At 44.7% G+C, this 16,095-nt stretch overlaps 1 protein-coding gene across 2 annotated transcripts in view; it reads left to right on the top strand.

Moving 5' to 3' along the window:
* Window positions 1-16,095, top strand: part of ADAM19 (ADAM metallopeptidase domain 19) — a 98,512-nt gene that overhangs the window by 65,248 nt on the left and 17,169 nt on the right. For both annotated transcript variants that reach the window (XM_077780786.1, XM_077780785.1), the window contains exons 9-17: window positions 1,599-1,765; window positions 4,150-4,234; window positions 5,383-5,522; window positions 7,267-7,444; window positions 9,924-10,013; window positions 12,182-12,377; window positions 13,560-13,668; window positions 15,002-15,206; window positions 15,951-16,028. In XM_077780786.1, the coding sequence (XP_077636912.1) occupies window positions 1,599-1,765; window positions 4,150-4,234; window positions 5,383-5,522; window positions 7,267-7,444; window positions 9,924-10,013; window positions 12,182-12,377; window positions 13,560-13,668; window positions 15,002-15,206; window positions 15,951-16,028 (1,248 nt within the window). The remainder of the gene's footprint in view (window positions 1-1,598; window positions 1,766-4,149; window positions 4,235-5,382; window positions 5,523-7,266; window positions 7,445-9,923; window positions 10,014-12,181; window positions 12,378-13,559; window positions 13,669-15,001; window positions 15,207-15,950; window positions 16,029-16,095) is intronic.

Below are 16,095 nucleotides of genomic sequence, written 5' to 3'. Positions count from 1 at the left end.
GGGGGCGGGGGGGGAGATGATTCTCCAGATGTGTTAATACGCCAGCACGTAAGCGTCTTTATGAGATCTGCTCTCATAACCTGGGTCTTTATCCTGGCTCCACTGTTCTCCCTCTGAGACTCTGGGCAAGTTACTCAACTTTTCTATGCTTCTGTGCTTGCTACATAGAATGTAGTTGATAAACATTGGTGTTACGATTATTTTTAGCTGCTGCAGCACCTGCCAGTTTGGGATTAAGATGGTGTCTTGTGATCATGCGACCCAGGTTTACGTGCGATTTTTTTTTTCCAAAGTAATCTCTAGGGTAGGCCAAAGAACCACTTGAACCTATGCCTTCCAGTAGTCCTTAGCTTTAAAGAAAACCCTCTTCCTGTTTATATGAGATGAAAGACACCGTATCACAAAGGTAAGGTGTAGCTCTAATCTGAAGGAACCTGAGAGTCAAATCTGATTTATAGAATCTCAGGCTCTCCTTGTTGGACAGAACCCTGAAGGTCATCTGGGACCTTTGCAGACCAATGCTGGCAACTGTTTGTGGTAAAGCCTGAACACCTCCAGTGACGGGAAAGGAAACTTTTGAGAATAAACGTTCTCTCTCTATTTGCATATCATTTATACCCATTCACTTCCAAAACAAGTGGGAGACATCGCACCATAATCCATATACAATTTGGCATATCCACACAACAAAATACTATTTAGCAATTTAAAAGAATGACAGACTGATAAAGGCCACAAGATGGATGAATCTCAAAAACATGCTACATGAAAGAAGCCACAGACACAAAAGACCACCTATTGTGTGATTCTGTTCATAGGAAATGTCTAGAAAAGGTAAATCTATAAAGACGAAGTAGATTTGTGATTGCTTGGGTCTGAGGGTGAAAATGGGAAATTACTGTAAATAGACATGAGGGGCCTTATTGGTATGATGAAAATACTCACAAATCAGATTATGGTGATCACTTTCCATCTTGGTAAATGAACTAAACATATTGAGCTGTATATCCCCAAGTGGGTGGATTTTATGGTATATAAATTATACCTCAGCATACAAAAAGCGTTTTGTATAAGGGAAGTTTTTAAACACGTATAAAGCAGGTAAGTACCATGTAAGGAATTGGGGGAGATGATTGTACCAGGCAGCAGAGCCACGAGTGCTTGTTAGAGACAACAGCACAGCTTCTCTCTGAGCTTTCTCATGACTAACTTCATTTCAAAGCGTTTTTCTTAATTTAAAATGAACCGGGTCTTCTTGTGTGTTTTACCTGTTGGATGAGCCCCCCTGTAGGACCAAGCAAAACAGCGCTGATCCTGTCCGCGCGTGAAAGCCCTGTACATGTTTGAAAGCCAGTCTGTGTCCTGTCCTGTCTCTAAGCTAAGTCAGCCCAGCTCTGCCACCAGAATGTTGTGCATCTTTCTCAGGATCTCATCGATCCCTCTGAAAAAATGAGAATAACCACACCTATTCCCTCCCTGTCCTTGGAGGAGTGTGCAGAAGAGAAATCTGGTATCTGAGTGCCTAGGCAAGGAGGGGGCTTATAAATCTTAGGTGGTGCTGATGGAGGATGCTGTGGCTTTTCTGCGTGTGCTTTCAGTTTTACCGATCCTTGAATATCCGGATTGCCCTTGTGGGCTTGGAAGTATGGACTCATGGGAATATGTGTGAAGTTTCGGAGAACCCCTACTCTACTCTCTGGTCATTTCTCAGTTGGAGGCGCAAGCTGCTCATCCACAAGAAACACGACAATGCACAGTTAATCACGTGAGTAGCCCTTTTCCATATACATTGGCCCTGGCTACACCCCCCTGCCTGTGAGGTGTGTGTGTGCTGTCCGCCCTTACCCCCCTGTGCTAAGTACTGGGAGTACTGGCCATTTTGTCTCTCTGGTCCAAATAACCACTTCTTTCTCAGACATGTATTCTGCCCCCAGCTCACCCAGGAAAATATTAAAACCCTGAGAGGCATAACGATCCCAAGAAGTGTTTACAATCTAGATGAAAACAATTAGATTTATACATACTCATTTGAACATTGGAACCAGTTGGGTGTGTATTTGTGAAGTGACTGACTGTCATGGGCTGCTCTCAAAGACTTTCTAAGGGGCTCATCCTGGTCTTCTTGGTGCTTTATTGTAGTTCACTGCTAATCTCCCAAAGCAGTAGCAGGAGGGAGGCTTCCTTAGGGTGTCCTGCACTTTGTTCCCAGGGGCCCAGGGCTGACAGCCTGAACTCGTGCAAGTGGCAGACAGTGCAGGAGCTGTGTGTTTGGTAGGAGGGAGACATTGTGGTGGGGTGAGGGGTTGTGTCAGAATTTCTTCAGTCCTGGAAAGAATAGACCCTACAGGGGTTGTGGTGACACCTGACATCCCCCAGGGGGTGATTATCTGGTGTTTTTAGTGTTGGCATCCAAAAGTGTTCTGAGACCATTATAACAAAAGGGACGCACATAATAAAACTATTTTCCTTTTGTTCCCTACAATATCTCTCTGAATCAACAATCATTTAAACATTTATTCATTCTTTAAAAGAAATGGGGAAATAACTGTACCAAAAATCTGGACTCTGGTTACTTCATAACGATACATTCACCTCAGAAGTTTTTGGGTTTTGCCTGAATTTTGGAAGCCTGATGTCCTGCTTTGGAAAAGCTCTTCAAGTCCAGTAGGACTTCCTTAGAGCCATGTCTAAGTTTATAAAATAACCTGTGGGGCTTCATATCAATTTGCATATGTTTTATGTATTATTTTCTTATAATTTTTTTAATTTTAGTTTTTTTAAGTTTATTTATTGTAAGAGAGAGACAGAAAAAGAGGGAGAGAGAACCAGGGGGGAGAGGGGCAGAGAAAGAGGAGACAGAGAATTCAAAGCAGGCTTTGCCCTGACAGCTGAGAGCCTGATGTGGGGCTTGAATTCATGAACTGTGAAACCATGACCTGAGCTAAAGTCAGACAGTCAACTGACTGAGCAACCCAGGCACCCCTCTTTAATTTTGTTTAATGTTTATTTATTTTGAGAGAGAGAGACTGGGGGGAGGAACAGAGAGAGGGAGAGAGAATCTCAAGTGGACTCTATGCTGTCAGCTTAAAGTCCACGTCTGGGCTTGATCCCACAAACCGTGGGACTATGATTTGACCCAAGATGAAGAGTGGGATGCTCAACCAACTGAGCCACCCAGGTGCCCCTATTTTATGTATTCTTTTGCAGATTGTTTCTCTGAGGAAGAATTTGGCTTCAATTCAGCAGACGTTTATTAAATAGATCCTATGTGTCAGATTCTATGCTAAGTTCTGGTGACCCCAAAATAAATAAGGCTATCTTGGCTCTCAAAGATATCATGGTCTAGATGAGAAGACAAACATGATGCTATAAAAGTACCACGTAATGAATTTCCCTGTAGATTCTTTAAATAAATTACATGTTTATAGCATGCACAAGAATATCGGTGTTTTATTCATCCCTCTCCCCTGCCCAGGATGGATAGAGCTGAGAGAGGGATGTATTGAACTGGGGAATGTAGCTGGCTGTTGGCAGATTGGGATCACAAATTGCAAAACAAAGGCAGAAACAGCTCATCCTTTGCACCCAGCTGTACTTTATGAGGCTCTTGATGGGACACATCTGTTTCCTTGGCCCCAAAGTGATGTGGAAATGAAGCATCAGCCCCCACAGCTGCTGCCCAATCCCCCCTCCCCACCCCCCCCCATGCATACCACAGAGCCAGGGATATGGCATTGGACGCTGGCAGCTGGCGGAAGTGGTCATGAGTCACTTCACCATCAGAACCTGTGCCACTCTTCCCGCAGCCCCTCCCCCTGACCTTTTCCTCTGCAGCAGGAATGGGATGCAGCTTTACGAGCCCTGCCCATTTCCTTCCAGGGAATGGGGCTCTGGGCATATTTGTGGGAAAAGGGGCTCTTTTGCTCTTTCCACTTCTCTGGAGCAGTGAGAGAGTAGACGAGAGGAAGTGAGTGGTGTGGTGACCTGGAAGTTGTCCATTGGCCTAGATTACCAGGATCTGTCTCCTTGGGACTGATCTGGAGATGTCAGCAGGGCCAAGGAACACCGTGACGGCCACCTGCTCCTGGGCACAGTGGAACAACCCACTCAACCTCCATCTGAATGGCCTTCTCTTGTTCCGTCCTGTAGGGGCGTGTCCTTCCACGGCACCACCATTGGGCTGGCCCCCCTCATGGCCATGTGCTCCGTGTACCAGTCTGGAGGGGTCAACATGGTGAGTCTCAGCCAATCAGTGTATACTGACGCTGCAGAGAGCAGAAAACTGCCTCACAGAACAAGAGGTCATCTTGTGAAAAAAAAATTTGTATTATTGTAGGAAAAAACAGTTGATTTAAGACTTTAAAGCAGTTGTTTAAAATTTTTTTTTAATGTTTTATTTATTTTTGAGAGAAAGACAGACTATGAGCAGGGGAGGGGCAGAGAGAGACAGGGAGACAGAATCTGAAGCAGGCTCCAGGCTCTGAGCTGTCAGCACAGAGCCCGACACAGGACTCAAACTCACCAACCATGAGATCATGACCTGAGCCAAAGTCAGATGCTTAATCGACTGAGCCACGCAGGTGCCCCAGTAGGGCAGTTGTTTAAAATGAAATCATTAAGTTCTAAGAGATAGAGTTATCCGAGGATGAATTTTCATGTGTTTATTTTTTTAGTCATTTTTTTATTAGAGAGAAGGGGGTGCAGGTGGTGGAGGGGGGCAGAGGGAGAGAGAGAGAACCCCAAGCAGCCTCTTCCACACTGTCAGTGCAGAACCCGACATGGGGCTTGATCTCACAACCCTGAGATCATGAGCTGAACTGAAATCAAGAGTCGGATGCTTAACCAACTGAGCCACCCTGGTGCCCCTGAATTTTCATTTATTATACTTTATCCCAAATTTTCAAACTCAGGAGAGCCCTGTAAGTGATTATATTACATCTAGTGATGTCACTAGATCCCTCATGTGTTCCAAACCAGGGGCTGGTGAATAGTAAGATAATGGAGATAAAAAATATTTTTTATCCTAGTTCTTGTGTTGTTATGCGTATCATTATGAAACAAGAGCATGTCTCAAAGTCTTGGTTAGGAAATTACTGCCTTCTATTGAAATCCCCTCTGGCTTTGTGGGACTGTTTTGACTATTCATTTCTAACCTGTGAAATGGATTTCAGGGAGGCCTGCTCTCCATCTGTTTGTCCACCCATTTATCCGTCCCGTACTTACACACAGATGTAGCATGACAGTTAAAAGCACAGGCTTTCATCACCAAGCCTGTATGTGCAGATTGTGGAACCAGTGGAGAGTGTGAGGCCCGGCTAAGAAAAGACAGAAATAGGGAGTAAGGAGAGCTGTCTTCTTGACCTGAACTTTCTCCTTGAGCAGGACCACTCTGAGAATGCCATTGGCGCGGCTGCCACCATGGCCCACGAGATGGGCCACAACTTCGGCATGAGCCATGATTCTGCGGATTGCTGCTCGGCCAGCGCAGCTGATGGCGGGTGCATCATGGCAGCTGCCACTGGGTGAGTCAAGCAGGAAGGTGAGGAGAGCAAGAGCGTGTGAGGACGGTACAGCCTAAGTGTTCCTCCCCATTGGCACTAGGAGCCTCTGTTATACCTCTTGTGGGGGCCTAGAGAGATGTGTGGCCGACAACAAAGAACTTGAGAAGAACCAGGAAAGCAAATGTGTTCAAGGAGCACCAGGTTTGTAGCGGGCGATTTGGTGCTGGTGAAGCCCTAGATAGACTTCATTTCTGTTTTAGGGTCTTTAGCTGTAAAATTGGCCTGACCACGTGTGTCTTTTTCACTTCATGAATTTTTTAAGAGGACCCATTTTGAACAGCCCCAACACTTAAGTCTCTCTGTCCCAAGGGAATTTGGGTAGTGGTAACTGAAAGTTCTGATGTAGCCTCCACAACAAGGGAAAAGAAGCGGAGCATCCATGCCCACATAATGACTCCTCAGAGAATTTACAGACTATGTTTACCATGAGGAAGAACAAGCCAGCTACGTCTCCTTGTATTTATGAAGGATTTTTTTTTAAAACAGAGCTTTTGAAAAAGGATTCTGGTAACAGCCACAACTCTTAGTCACAACTCTTAATATTTAGTATTTGGGCTCATACAATGGAGAGCACTGGGCTCATTCAGGACCTGAGTCACTCTGTGGAAGGCATGATGGTGGGAGTTTGTGTTTCCTGTACCCCAAACCATTAGAGCCTGCTTGTGCTTAAAGTGCTTCTTAAAGTGTTCCAGTGCCTCCAAGAGGAAAGGCAACTTTCTTAAAGTTCCATTGTCCAGTGTTTGTCCACCACTTCTTAGCTGTGACATACAAAGGATGATGTTGATGTGCAGGATACAACTCCATGGGTCATGCTTAAATCCTTAAGAACTCATGGTTAAGTCCATCCCTTTCTTTCTCAATCTCAAAAGCATATTTATAGTCATATGGTTGAGAGTTATATTAATTATGACTCCAATTCATTTTTAAACTTATATGCAAATATAAACTGCTAAAGTAGTTTAATAACTGTTGGCAACAAATTCCTTGTGACACAGCTGATGACTGAAGGGGACCCTCCACTCCTTAACTTTTAGTTGGTTTAGAGAATTGGGAATAGGACAACTCTTCCTTTATAGACTCTGATTACAGTACTGACCTGCCACTAGAGAATATATGACTTCTGATTCTTTTTTTCCAATAGCAGGACTCAGGACCTTTCATGACCTTATGATAAAAACCATGCATTTGTGAATTGGCTGTTTTGAGTTTGGAGTGTTGCCCTGCAACACATAATAGAGGTTATCAGGTCACTGACATAATGAAGAAATCTAACCCATGATCTTGGCCTTTTTTGGCTTGGTCTTCTGCCCCAAGAAAGTCTCCATTTAATATCAGCTTTAGGAAGAATTTTTGTTGGCTAGTATTTTATTCAACTCTAAGACTCAGGAGACCTACTGTAATATATTCATAACCCTTTATTTATTGTAACCCGTTCCTACAAAGGGCAGAAATTGCTGCTTCTGATTCTCAAATACCTCCTCCATGAAGGAAAAAAAAGAACTTTATGGGGTGGTTAATATTTTTTAATGCTTAGAAAGAATTGTAAGATAATGTATCAACAATGTTCTAAGGGGACAGGCTGTGTGTGCCGGGGAGTATGGGGGTCTGAGTCTAGGTGGAATCAGTCTCATAGGCAGCAGGATCGACACTGTTCTGGCTGCTTGATGCTCATATTCCCAACTAACTCCACCCTTATCTCTGCCAGGCACCCCTTTCCAAGAGTGTTCAATAGATGCAACAGGAAGGAACTAGACAGGTATCTGCAGTCAGGTGGTGGGATGTGTCTCTCCAATATGCCAGACACCAGGACGCTGTATGGAGGCCGGAGGTGTGGGAATGGTTACCTGGAAGATGGGGAAGAATGTGACTGTGGGGAGGAAGAGGTAAGGTGTCGTTGTAGTACTGGTGGGAAGGGAAGAATGTGCATTGGCTTCAAATCTTAAAGTCAACGAGAATGCAACTGGACACTTCATAGTCATAGGCATTTCCGATATACACATGGCCATCGAAGACCCCATCACAAATAAGATGTGGAGAATAAGCTTTCAATAGGGACCGTTTATGCAGAGTCTCAGTTTGAGGTTGGCACTGTCGGTGTCCAAGTCAGGGTGGAGTTCTCCCGATGAGAGTGTGGTCTAATCAAAACCCACAATCTCCCCAGTAGAGTTTCAGATGGCTTCCTTGGTCCTCCAGCTACACTGAATTTCTTCTGGAGGCCACACAACTGGATATATGAAATTGAACCTGGGCCTTGGGTATGCTTAAAATAACAAGCTTGCACTTGCTAAATGCTCATTATATACTGTTTATCCTGGAGAAGCGATCATTGAAAGGGGATGTAGAAAGTACTGTCAGGTCTAGAAAGGGCTGCTAGGAGGAAGAAGGAACAGAACTGTTTGTTGTATGAGCTCTTTCCTTCTGATCTTCAAAATGAGTGGTGGGCATGCAGCATAGCTCTGTCACTTTTGGCAGATGTGTGCTGTTCTGCAAAAAGCAGAACTGGATAGTTTCATGTCTATTTTCTGAAGGATGAAATATGTACATTAACATAAGCAAAACAGTAAACTGGGGAGGAGAGACTGAGGGTATGTGCAAGACTATTTGATTTTATAGCCTTCTCTGTCGTTTTATTTTTATATCAGCACGTAACTTTCATAGTAAACACAAGAACTAGTTAAAGTCTTTGCCACCCTCACCACCATGAGTTCAAAGAGATCAGTCCAGACTCATTCGAAAGGAGGGAGTGGCCCCTCTCCATTATCATGCAGGGTCTAGTGGGGTTGAGGAGCAGTCTATGAGTGTGCTCAGCCAGCTGGCTTATGTTCAGAGCCGCTGCTTATTCAGCAAATATTTACTAAGTGTGGGATACTGTGTTGGGTGCTAGGGATAGGATGGATGGCAAAAATAGATGTGGTTCCTGTCCTTCTGGAACACATTGCCTATTGGAGGAAACACACTGACCAAATAATTGCAAAAGTGTGTGAGTACAACCCATGGTAAAAGCTTAGGGAGGCCAATGCCATTGTGCTGTGAGCATTTGCAGTATGAAAGGACCTGCCCTACTCAGATAGGAGTGTGACTTCTGACCCCATTCCTGAAGGCCAAGTTAGGAGTTATTAAGGAGCACAAGGGGAGAAGGCACATCTTAGCTAGAGGAGGAACCATGCTCTGAAGGGGGAAGAAGCACGGTCTGCCTGGAGCTGCCAGGATGCTAGGAGATTAATGGAGGGAAGTACCATTATTTCTTCTCCTAGGGAAACAAGCGAATGGGCATTGTAGTCAGACATGGGATGCGTGTCTCCAACATGCCACACCTGGGCCATTATGGTTATGATGTGGTTCCTAAGTGTGGAGCACGCCCCAGGTAGACGTGGCTTGAATTGAGCTTCAGCACTTGCTGGGTGTGTGCCTTGACCAGCCATAGGACTTGTCTGAGCTGCATTTCCCCATCTGTGAATTGGGAGCAATCCTGCCTCACAAGACCATGATGGACCTGTGCATACAGAGCCTGGCACATTGTCAAGAAATGGCTTGGAATAGGCCTCTGAATATAGTAGGATAAAACACTTAAAAGAGTCATTGGGGTATCTCATCATCTTTTTAAATCTCATGCTGTACATCAGCAAATCAGGACCCATAAGCAAGAGTGGAGAGGAGAACACGGAACCTCCACAGACCTTCTGTTCCAGAAAGATCTGGGCCAGTGGGGGTTGAGGAAGAGCAGCCGATAGTGAGAGAAGGCTGAGGAAGCTGGCCCCAGGACTGACATAAACGGTGTTCAGAAGTTTGTCCAGCATGCCCTTGCTTTTGATGGCCATTTTTTTAATAGGATAAAAGCCCTGGGAGTGTGTGGGGGCACGGAGGGCAGCCATAGAAGATAGGGTCTCTGGATGTTCTACTGGGGAGGAGAAAAACAAATCTCAGCATCCCTATGTAGTATAAGATTATGCTAAAAATCATGTTTTTGAAGAGTATAGGATTGCAAGAAGAAATGTACATCTCATATTAAGTTAAAAAGCAGTATGGATGCTAGGATTTTGTAAAATAAGTATATATCTATATTTGTGAAAGGGAGAATGCCTGGGTAAATATTTACACTCAAAATGTAGTTGTGTCTGTGTTATGATGTTATTGATGATTGTGCATTTGTGTATCTTCTGTGAACAGTATACATTGCCTTCATGATAAACCTATAAAGTGAGATTTTTGGTAAAGACTTTCTAGGGAGCTTGGGCCCCAGAGGCATGTGGGGCAGGGGTGAGGAAACGTGGGAGGTGGGTGAGAGGCCTCACCCCACCCCAACTGCTGTCTCCTTGCCCTGCTGCCCCAGAGGCTCACGGTCACTGCCCCTTGCCTCCACAGGAATGTAATAACCCTTGCTGCAATGCCTCTAATTGCACCCTGAGGGAAGGTGCGGAGTGTGCCCATGGCGCCTGCTGTCACCGGTGTAAGGTAAGAGCCCCTCTCCCATGCCCCTGCCTAGGGTTCTGACCTGACAGCCCAGTGCTCTGCTGGGGCTGATGGCCAGAATTCACCCTCCATGGTGGGGAAGTGATGGCATCAAAGTTTCAGAAACATGGAGCTGGGCTGCCCCTTGGACAAAGTTTACTATTTCCTGTACCGTGTCTCACTGGATTCAAATCATCCCAGAGGGCTATGCCACATGGAAGATGGAAGATTTTTTCTTCAAAAAAGAAGTGTCTAGGGGTACCTGGGTGGCTCATTCGGTTAAGGGTCTGACCCTTGATTTCAGCCCTAGTCATGATCTCATGGTTAGTGAGATTGGGCCCTGAGTAAGCCTCTGCACTGACAGCGTGGAGCCTGCTTGGGATTCTCTATCTCCCTCTCTGTCTGCCTCTCTCTCTGTCTCTCCAAATAAATAAGAAAAAGGACACACTTAAAGTGAATATTTATATTTTGTTGGAGAAGTATTAATGTGTTTGATTATAAAGTATAACCCTAGGCCTTGCTGGGGGTAATATAATACACATATGTAAGGAATCATGTATATACATACATGTGTATGTACATGTGTGTTATGTCTGCTTTAAAAAATCTGACGTCTGAAGCCTATCTGGCCCCAAAGTTTTGGATAGGAATTGTGGACTTAATGCTTCCACTTACCATTGCTAAGTGTTCATTATGTGCTAGATACTGTTCAAGTGCTCTTTTTGAATGCGTTCCTTCTAACAATCCCATGAGAAGGTTATCATCCGCGTGTACTCTGTGCTAGCTGAAAGAGGTAAAGTAGCTGGCCCAGGTCCCACTGCTGATTAAGGAGCTAGGATTTGAATCTAGGCAGAACGGCTCCAGGTGTGTCCTCTCCATCTCCATCCTGCTCCTCGGTGGTAGAGATATGTCCTGCATCTTCCTCCTCCACACACAGCCGGGGCCCACCCTTGCAGCTGAGGTGCCATGTTTTTACCACACTGCTCAGCTGGGCCCATTCTCTGCCTTCTCCCCTGGGAAGGCCTCATGGACTGTGTTGCGGTCGCCTGGGAGTAGGGAAGGCACTATTCTCAGATGTACCTTTCCTCGCAGGCCTGGGGAAACTCACCATTTGGTTTCACTCTAGGGTAGAACTAGAGTCTCCCCATGGAGGTTGTGCTGGGTGGGGTCCTTTGAGTCTCAGATGTTGGCCTGAAGAGTATGTATGGACAGTGTCCACTCAGTTTGCATCTCAGAAAGGATTCTCTGGAGAGAAGCGTATGCAGAACGATGAGGCTTGGAGTCAGACTTTCAGTCCAAGCCCTTGTAATGCAGTGTGGGGGCAGCCTACTAACCACTTGAGTCTAGGTTCATTATCTGCAAAATGGGAACAGTGTTAATAAACACTGACCACCCAGTGGAAGGGAAGCTGGAAAATTCAAATGGGAAACTTAGTCTTTACCTTTTGCCCAAGGTGCGCTATTGATTGGCTTATTTTATCTTCAGAAAGAGGCAAATAGCAGCCTCTGCCTCATGGATGCTATGAGGATCACACGGGATGAGTATGTGTAACTTTGCCCAGTGCTTGGCTCCATGATGGGGACATATTATTGCCAAAGTGCTTTATAAATTCAGAGATGTTGTGAATACGAGTTTAGTGTGTGTGTGTGCATGTGTGCACACAGTTGTGTGTATATATTAGTGGGCCTGGCTCTTCAGCCACTTACTGCCAATGAGACTTTTGACATGTTGCTTAACCTCTTATGCCTCAGATTTCATCATCTGTAAGATAGGAATAATCATATCATAATACCTAGGACTCTCAGGAAAAGTAAATGAGGTGTTTGTACCAGGCACTTACGTGGGAGCTCCATGAAAGTAGCTGTTATTACTAAAGCACTTAGTAAACTGTAAATTGTCACATAAGTGTTATTCTTACCTACTTCTTAAAACAAAGAAGAGGAAATGAGTTAGCATTGGTGAAAACACCATGGAAACTCTTAAGTCATTATTCATATTAGAAGATTGATGATGATTTGAGCTAATGAGGTCATGCAAAATAACGGTCTCTGGAATAATGGAATTGGAAACTGTGTTCCACAAAAGTGATGCTCGCAAGTCCTTTGCTGGTAGGGTTGAGAGCATGTGGGAAATTGACTGGGTTTTTTTTTACCTCTTCTTCCTCGGTTCAGCTGCTGGCTGCTGGGACCCTGTGCCGTGAGCAAGCACGGCAGTGTGACCTCCCAGAGTTCTGCACGGGCAAGTCTCCCCATTGTCCCACCAACTTCTACCAGATGGATGGCACTCCCTGTGAGAGCGGCCAGGCCTACTGCTACAATGGCATGTGCCTAACCTACCAGGAGCAGTGCCAGCAGCTGTGGGGACCTGGTAAGGACTCTCCCACAGAGAATGTCCCTCCTCCTGCCCCTCCGCTTCCAAGCCAGCCACCCCCTTCATGCCCTCAGGATAGCTTAGATCCTTGGCTTCAGAATCACATCTCTAGATACTCCCTTTTTATTCCCCCTTGACTCAGGGTAGACTTTCAGAGAGAGACCGTGGACAGTATTCTTCTTGTTCCTTGATGCTTCAAATTCTTATAGTGGGTAAATGGGTAAGAATAACCCAACAGAAGAGTGTGCAGATCATGGAGACAGAGGAAATGCAAATGACCCTTAACTATGAAAAGATGTTTAACCTCACTCATATTAAGCAGATTATAACTACTACAAGATGAGATTTCTCACATATCAGATTGGCAAAGTGAAAAATTAATATAATAATTTAATTAATTAATTTAATTAATATAACAGTTATTATATACCATGTAACTGGACCCACCCATTCTACTACTTATGAGTATATCCTATACTTCTATTTGCACATGTATGTCAAGATAGATTTATAAGAATATTCATTGCAACATTATTAAGTGATAGCAATAGCTACCTATATATCCTCCTATAGGGACCAAATAAGTCTGGTACATCCCTGTAGCGGAATACTATGCAGCTGAATAAAAGAAAGGAACAACTCTGTATGTACTGAATAAACTCCTCTCACACAATAGATTAAGTGAAAAAGACATTGCTGCCATTTTTTAATAGATTATCTCTGAAAGATACACAAGATAGATAAAAGATAAAAAATATATTATTAATTGTGATTGCTTCTCCAGGTTGTGGGGAAGTAGGAACTGGAATGGTTAGTTAGAAATATAAAGATGTGCTTTATTTCTTTAAAATTCTGTGCATATATCACCTATTTTAAAATCTGAAATGGAACAGGGCTTTTTCATTAGACAGAAAGTTTAGCACACAAACCTTTCACAGGTGTCAAATCTCAATAAGGTAAAAAGAACTGATATAAAACCCTTTTCTAGGAGTAGGTCTTGATGAGAAGTTGGGGGTGAAATAACCTGATGGGGATACAGGAAGAGAAAGCCCAACATTCCCTCCCTCCAAAAATGTTCTTAACTTCGTGATTTTACCAAGGACTAGCTTTGCCCTTTAGGAGCTTCTGACTTCTCCTAAAGTTGGGTAGTGTGCTGATAAATGCTTCTTGCCCACCCAGGAGCCCGGCCTGCTCCTGATCTCTGCTTCGAGAAGGTGAATGTGGCAGGGGACACCTTTGGAAACTGTGGGAAGGACATGAATGGGGAACACAAGAAGTGCAACACGAGGTGATGACCGTACGGCTGACCCCATAAGATGAGGGGTTAAAGAGCAGTTTCTGTTCTGTCCTCACCCCTGCCCACCTCAGCCACTTGGGTCTTTAAGCAAATTGCCTGAATCAGACAACTCCTTCAAGTCTGTTCTTGGATGATGTACTATTCAGCCTGAGGAAGTCAAAGGGAGGGTATGGATGACAGTGCTTCCTAGAAAGCTGACCAGACTTCCTTTTGCATCCTTCTTACAGCTGGGCAGGGAATCATCTCTCTTGAGTCATTTCTGTGGAATGCTAATTATACCCTCATTTGAATAGCCTGTCATTCATTTACTTCATTCACTCATTCATTCATTCCTTTCAACCAACCATCGACCCATTCCTCCATCTGTTCATCCATTCATCTATCCATCCATCCATCCATCCACTATCTGTTGAGGGTTTTCTGTGTGCCAGATGTTATGCTGAGTACATGGAACTTTTAATAAATGATACTGTATAATACTGGAAATGTGGAGAGAGCCACCCAATCTGGTCTTAGTAGGTCAAGGTGGTGCCCCAAGGGAAACTGTGCTTAAGCTGGGGTCTGGAGAAGTTCTCCAGTTGAACAAGATAAGAATTGGTGCTGGTACACAGGAGAGTAAATAGATGACTAGAGAAATACTGGTGGGAGAAGCAGCTGATAACAGTTTGTTATAGTTGAAGTATGTTGAGATACAGTGGAGAGGGAGCTACTGAGAAACAAACCTGGACAGTTGAGCATGGGACCAGATCACGAAAAGCCTTGAATGCATGACTAGGGTAATTTGGACTTTAGCTGAGAAGACTTTGGAAATTAGACACCAATGGGGACAAGGCTGAAAGCAGGGAGATCAGTTTCCTGGTGTCTAGGTAAAAAAAAAAAAAAAAGGATGGAGGGGTGATTTGGGGTAAATATATATGAGAGAGGATTGACAGGGTGTGGGAAATACTTGGATGTGGGGGTGAGGGAAAATGGGGAGTTGAGGATGACACCAGGCTTCTGGCTGTAGCACCTGGGTGCGAGGGGGTGGGTGGAGCATAAGGGGCAGGTTGCTCAGGTAAGGCAGTTGTCCTTGCAGTAAAGAGGACTTCCCAAGGCCAGCTCCCTGGCACACATCTGCTTGGGGACAAGGATCTTATTATCTATCCTTAGTCTAAGTTCACATGAGATCTCTCTTGCTGGGTCCCTAGGGCACACTCATTGCTCCTTGGCCCCTCCCCTACCCACACCTGTTCTCCCAAGCAAGAGAGATTGAAGCTCTTCTGTCCCCCAGCTCTTCCCCTCCTCTGAGTCTACCCCCTTCCCTCCCCCTCTCTCTTGGGCTCAGAGATGCCAAGTGTGGGAAGATCCAGTGTCAGAGTTCTGAGGCCCGGCCCCTGGAGTCCAATGCAGTGTCCATCGACACCACCATCATTTTGAATGGGAGGCCGATCCGATGCCGGGGCACCCATGTGTACCGTGGTCCCGAGGAGGAGGGAGACATGCTGGACCCAGGCCTGGTGATGACCGGAACCAAGTGTGGCTACAACCATGTGAGTCCCAGCCTCACTCAAGAGAGAAGGGAGTGACTAAGAAATGTGAGCTCTGGAGGGAAGGTGCCTGGGCTCAAATCCCAGCTTCCCAGCCTCTCTGAGCCTCAGTGGCTTCCATTATAAAACATGTTAGTAATAACATGACCCACCCCAGAGAATTGTGTAAGGATTAAATGAGATAATCCCTGTAAGCCACTTAGAAGGGCTTGCTGTTATCACTTTTGTCCTCATCATGAATTATTACATGATTTAAAAAATGAACTAGACTCTTGTCCAGAAGTCTGGGGAAGACAAAGGCACCTATCTCAGAGTTAACTGAGAAGGAAATTATAAAAAACATGTGGAGCATTTGGTATAGCACCTGGCAGAGTAGACTGCTGTCACCATCATTATTTTTAAGGACAATATTAAAATTAGTGCATATTAATAGATACTTAAGTAATTAACATATAACCAACATATTAATATAGAATGTAATAACATGTATTTATTATGTGAAATATAATGTCTTAATAATATAATATTTGTTATTTCTCCCTCATCACAAGAAAAATAGCAGAATTTAGCTAACTATCATCCCGTCCTTGGCGTTTTAGGTCATTTTCAATTTTTCAGTGTAACAAATAACCTGAAGTGAGTTGCATTTTTGAGTCCCATATGTCCCAAGTGTAAAACCCCCATCTCCTGACTGCTAACCAGGATCCCTTCTGTAGCACTGACAGTCTGGTTTCCTCCTTGCTACAGATTTGCTTCGAGGGACAGTGCAGGAACACCTCGTTCTTTGAAACAGAAGGCTGTGGGAAGAAGTGCAATGGCCATGGGGTACGTGTGCCCGGGAGATTCCGGGGCTCCCTGGCACTGATGTCCATGGGGAAGGGGGCAGGCCGGG

This window comes from Crocuta crocuta, unplaced genomic scaffold (assembly GCF_008692635.1).
Source record: "Crocuta crocuta isolate KB4526 unplaced genomic scaffold, BGI_CrCroc_1.0 scaffold343, whole genome shotgun sequence".
In the NCBI taxonomy this organism is placed as follows: Eukaryota; Metazoa; Chordata; class Mammalia; order Carnivora; family Hyaenidae; genus Crocuta; species Crocuta crocuta.
The sequence above is the reverse complement of the archived record's forward strand: the minus strand, read 5'-3'. Positions and strand labels throughout refer to the sequence as shown.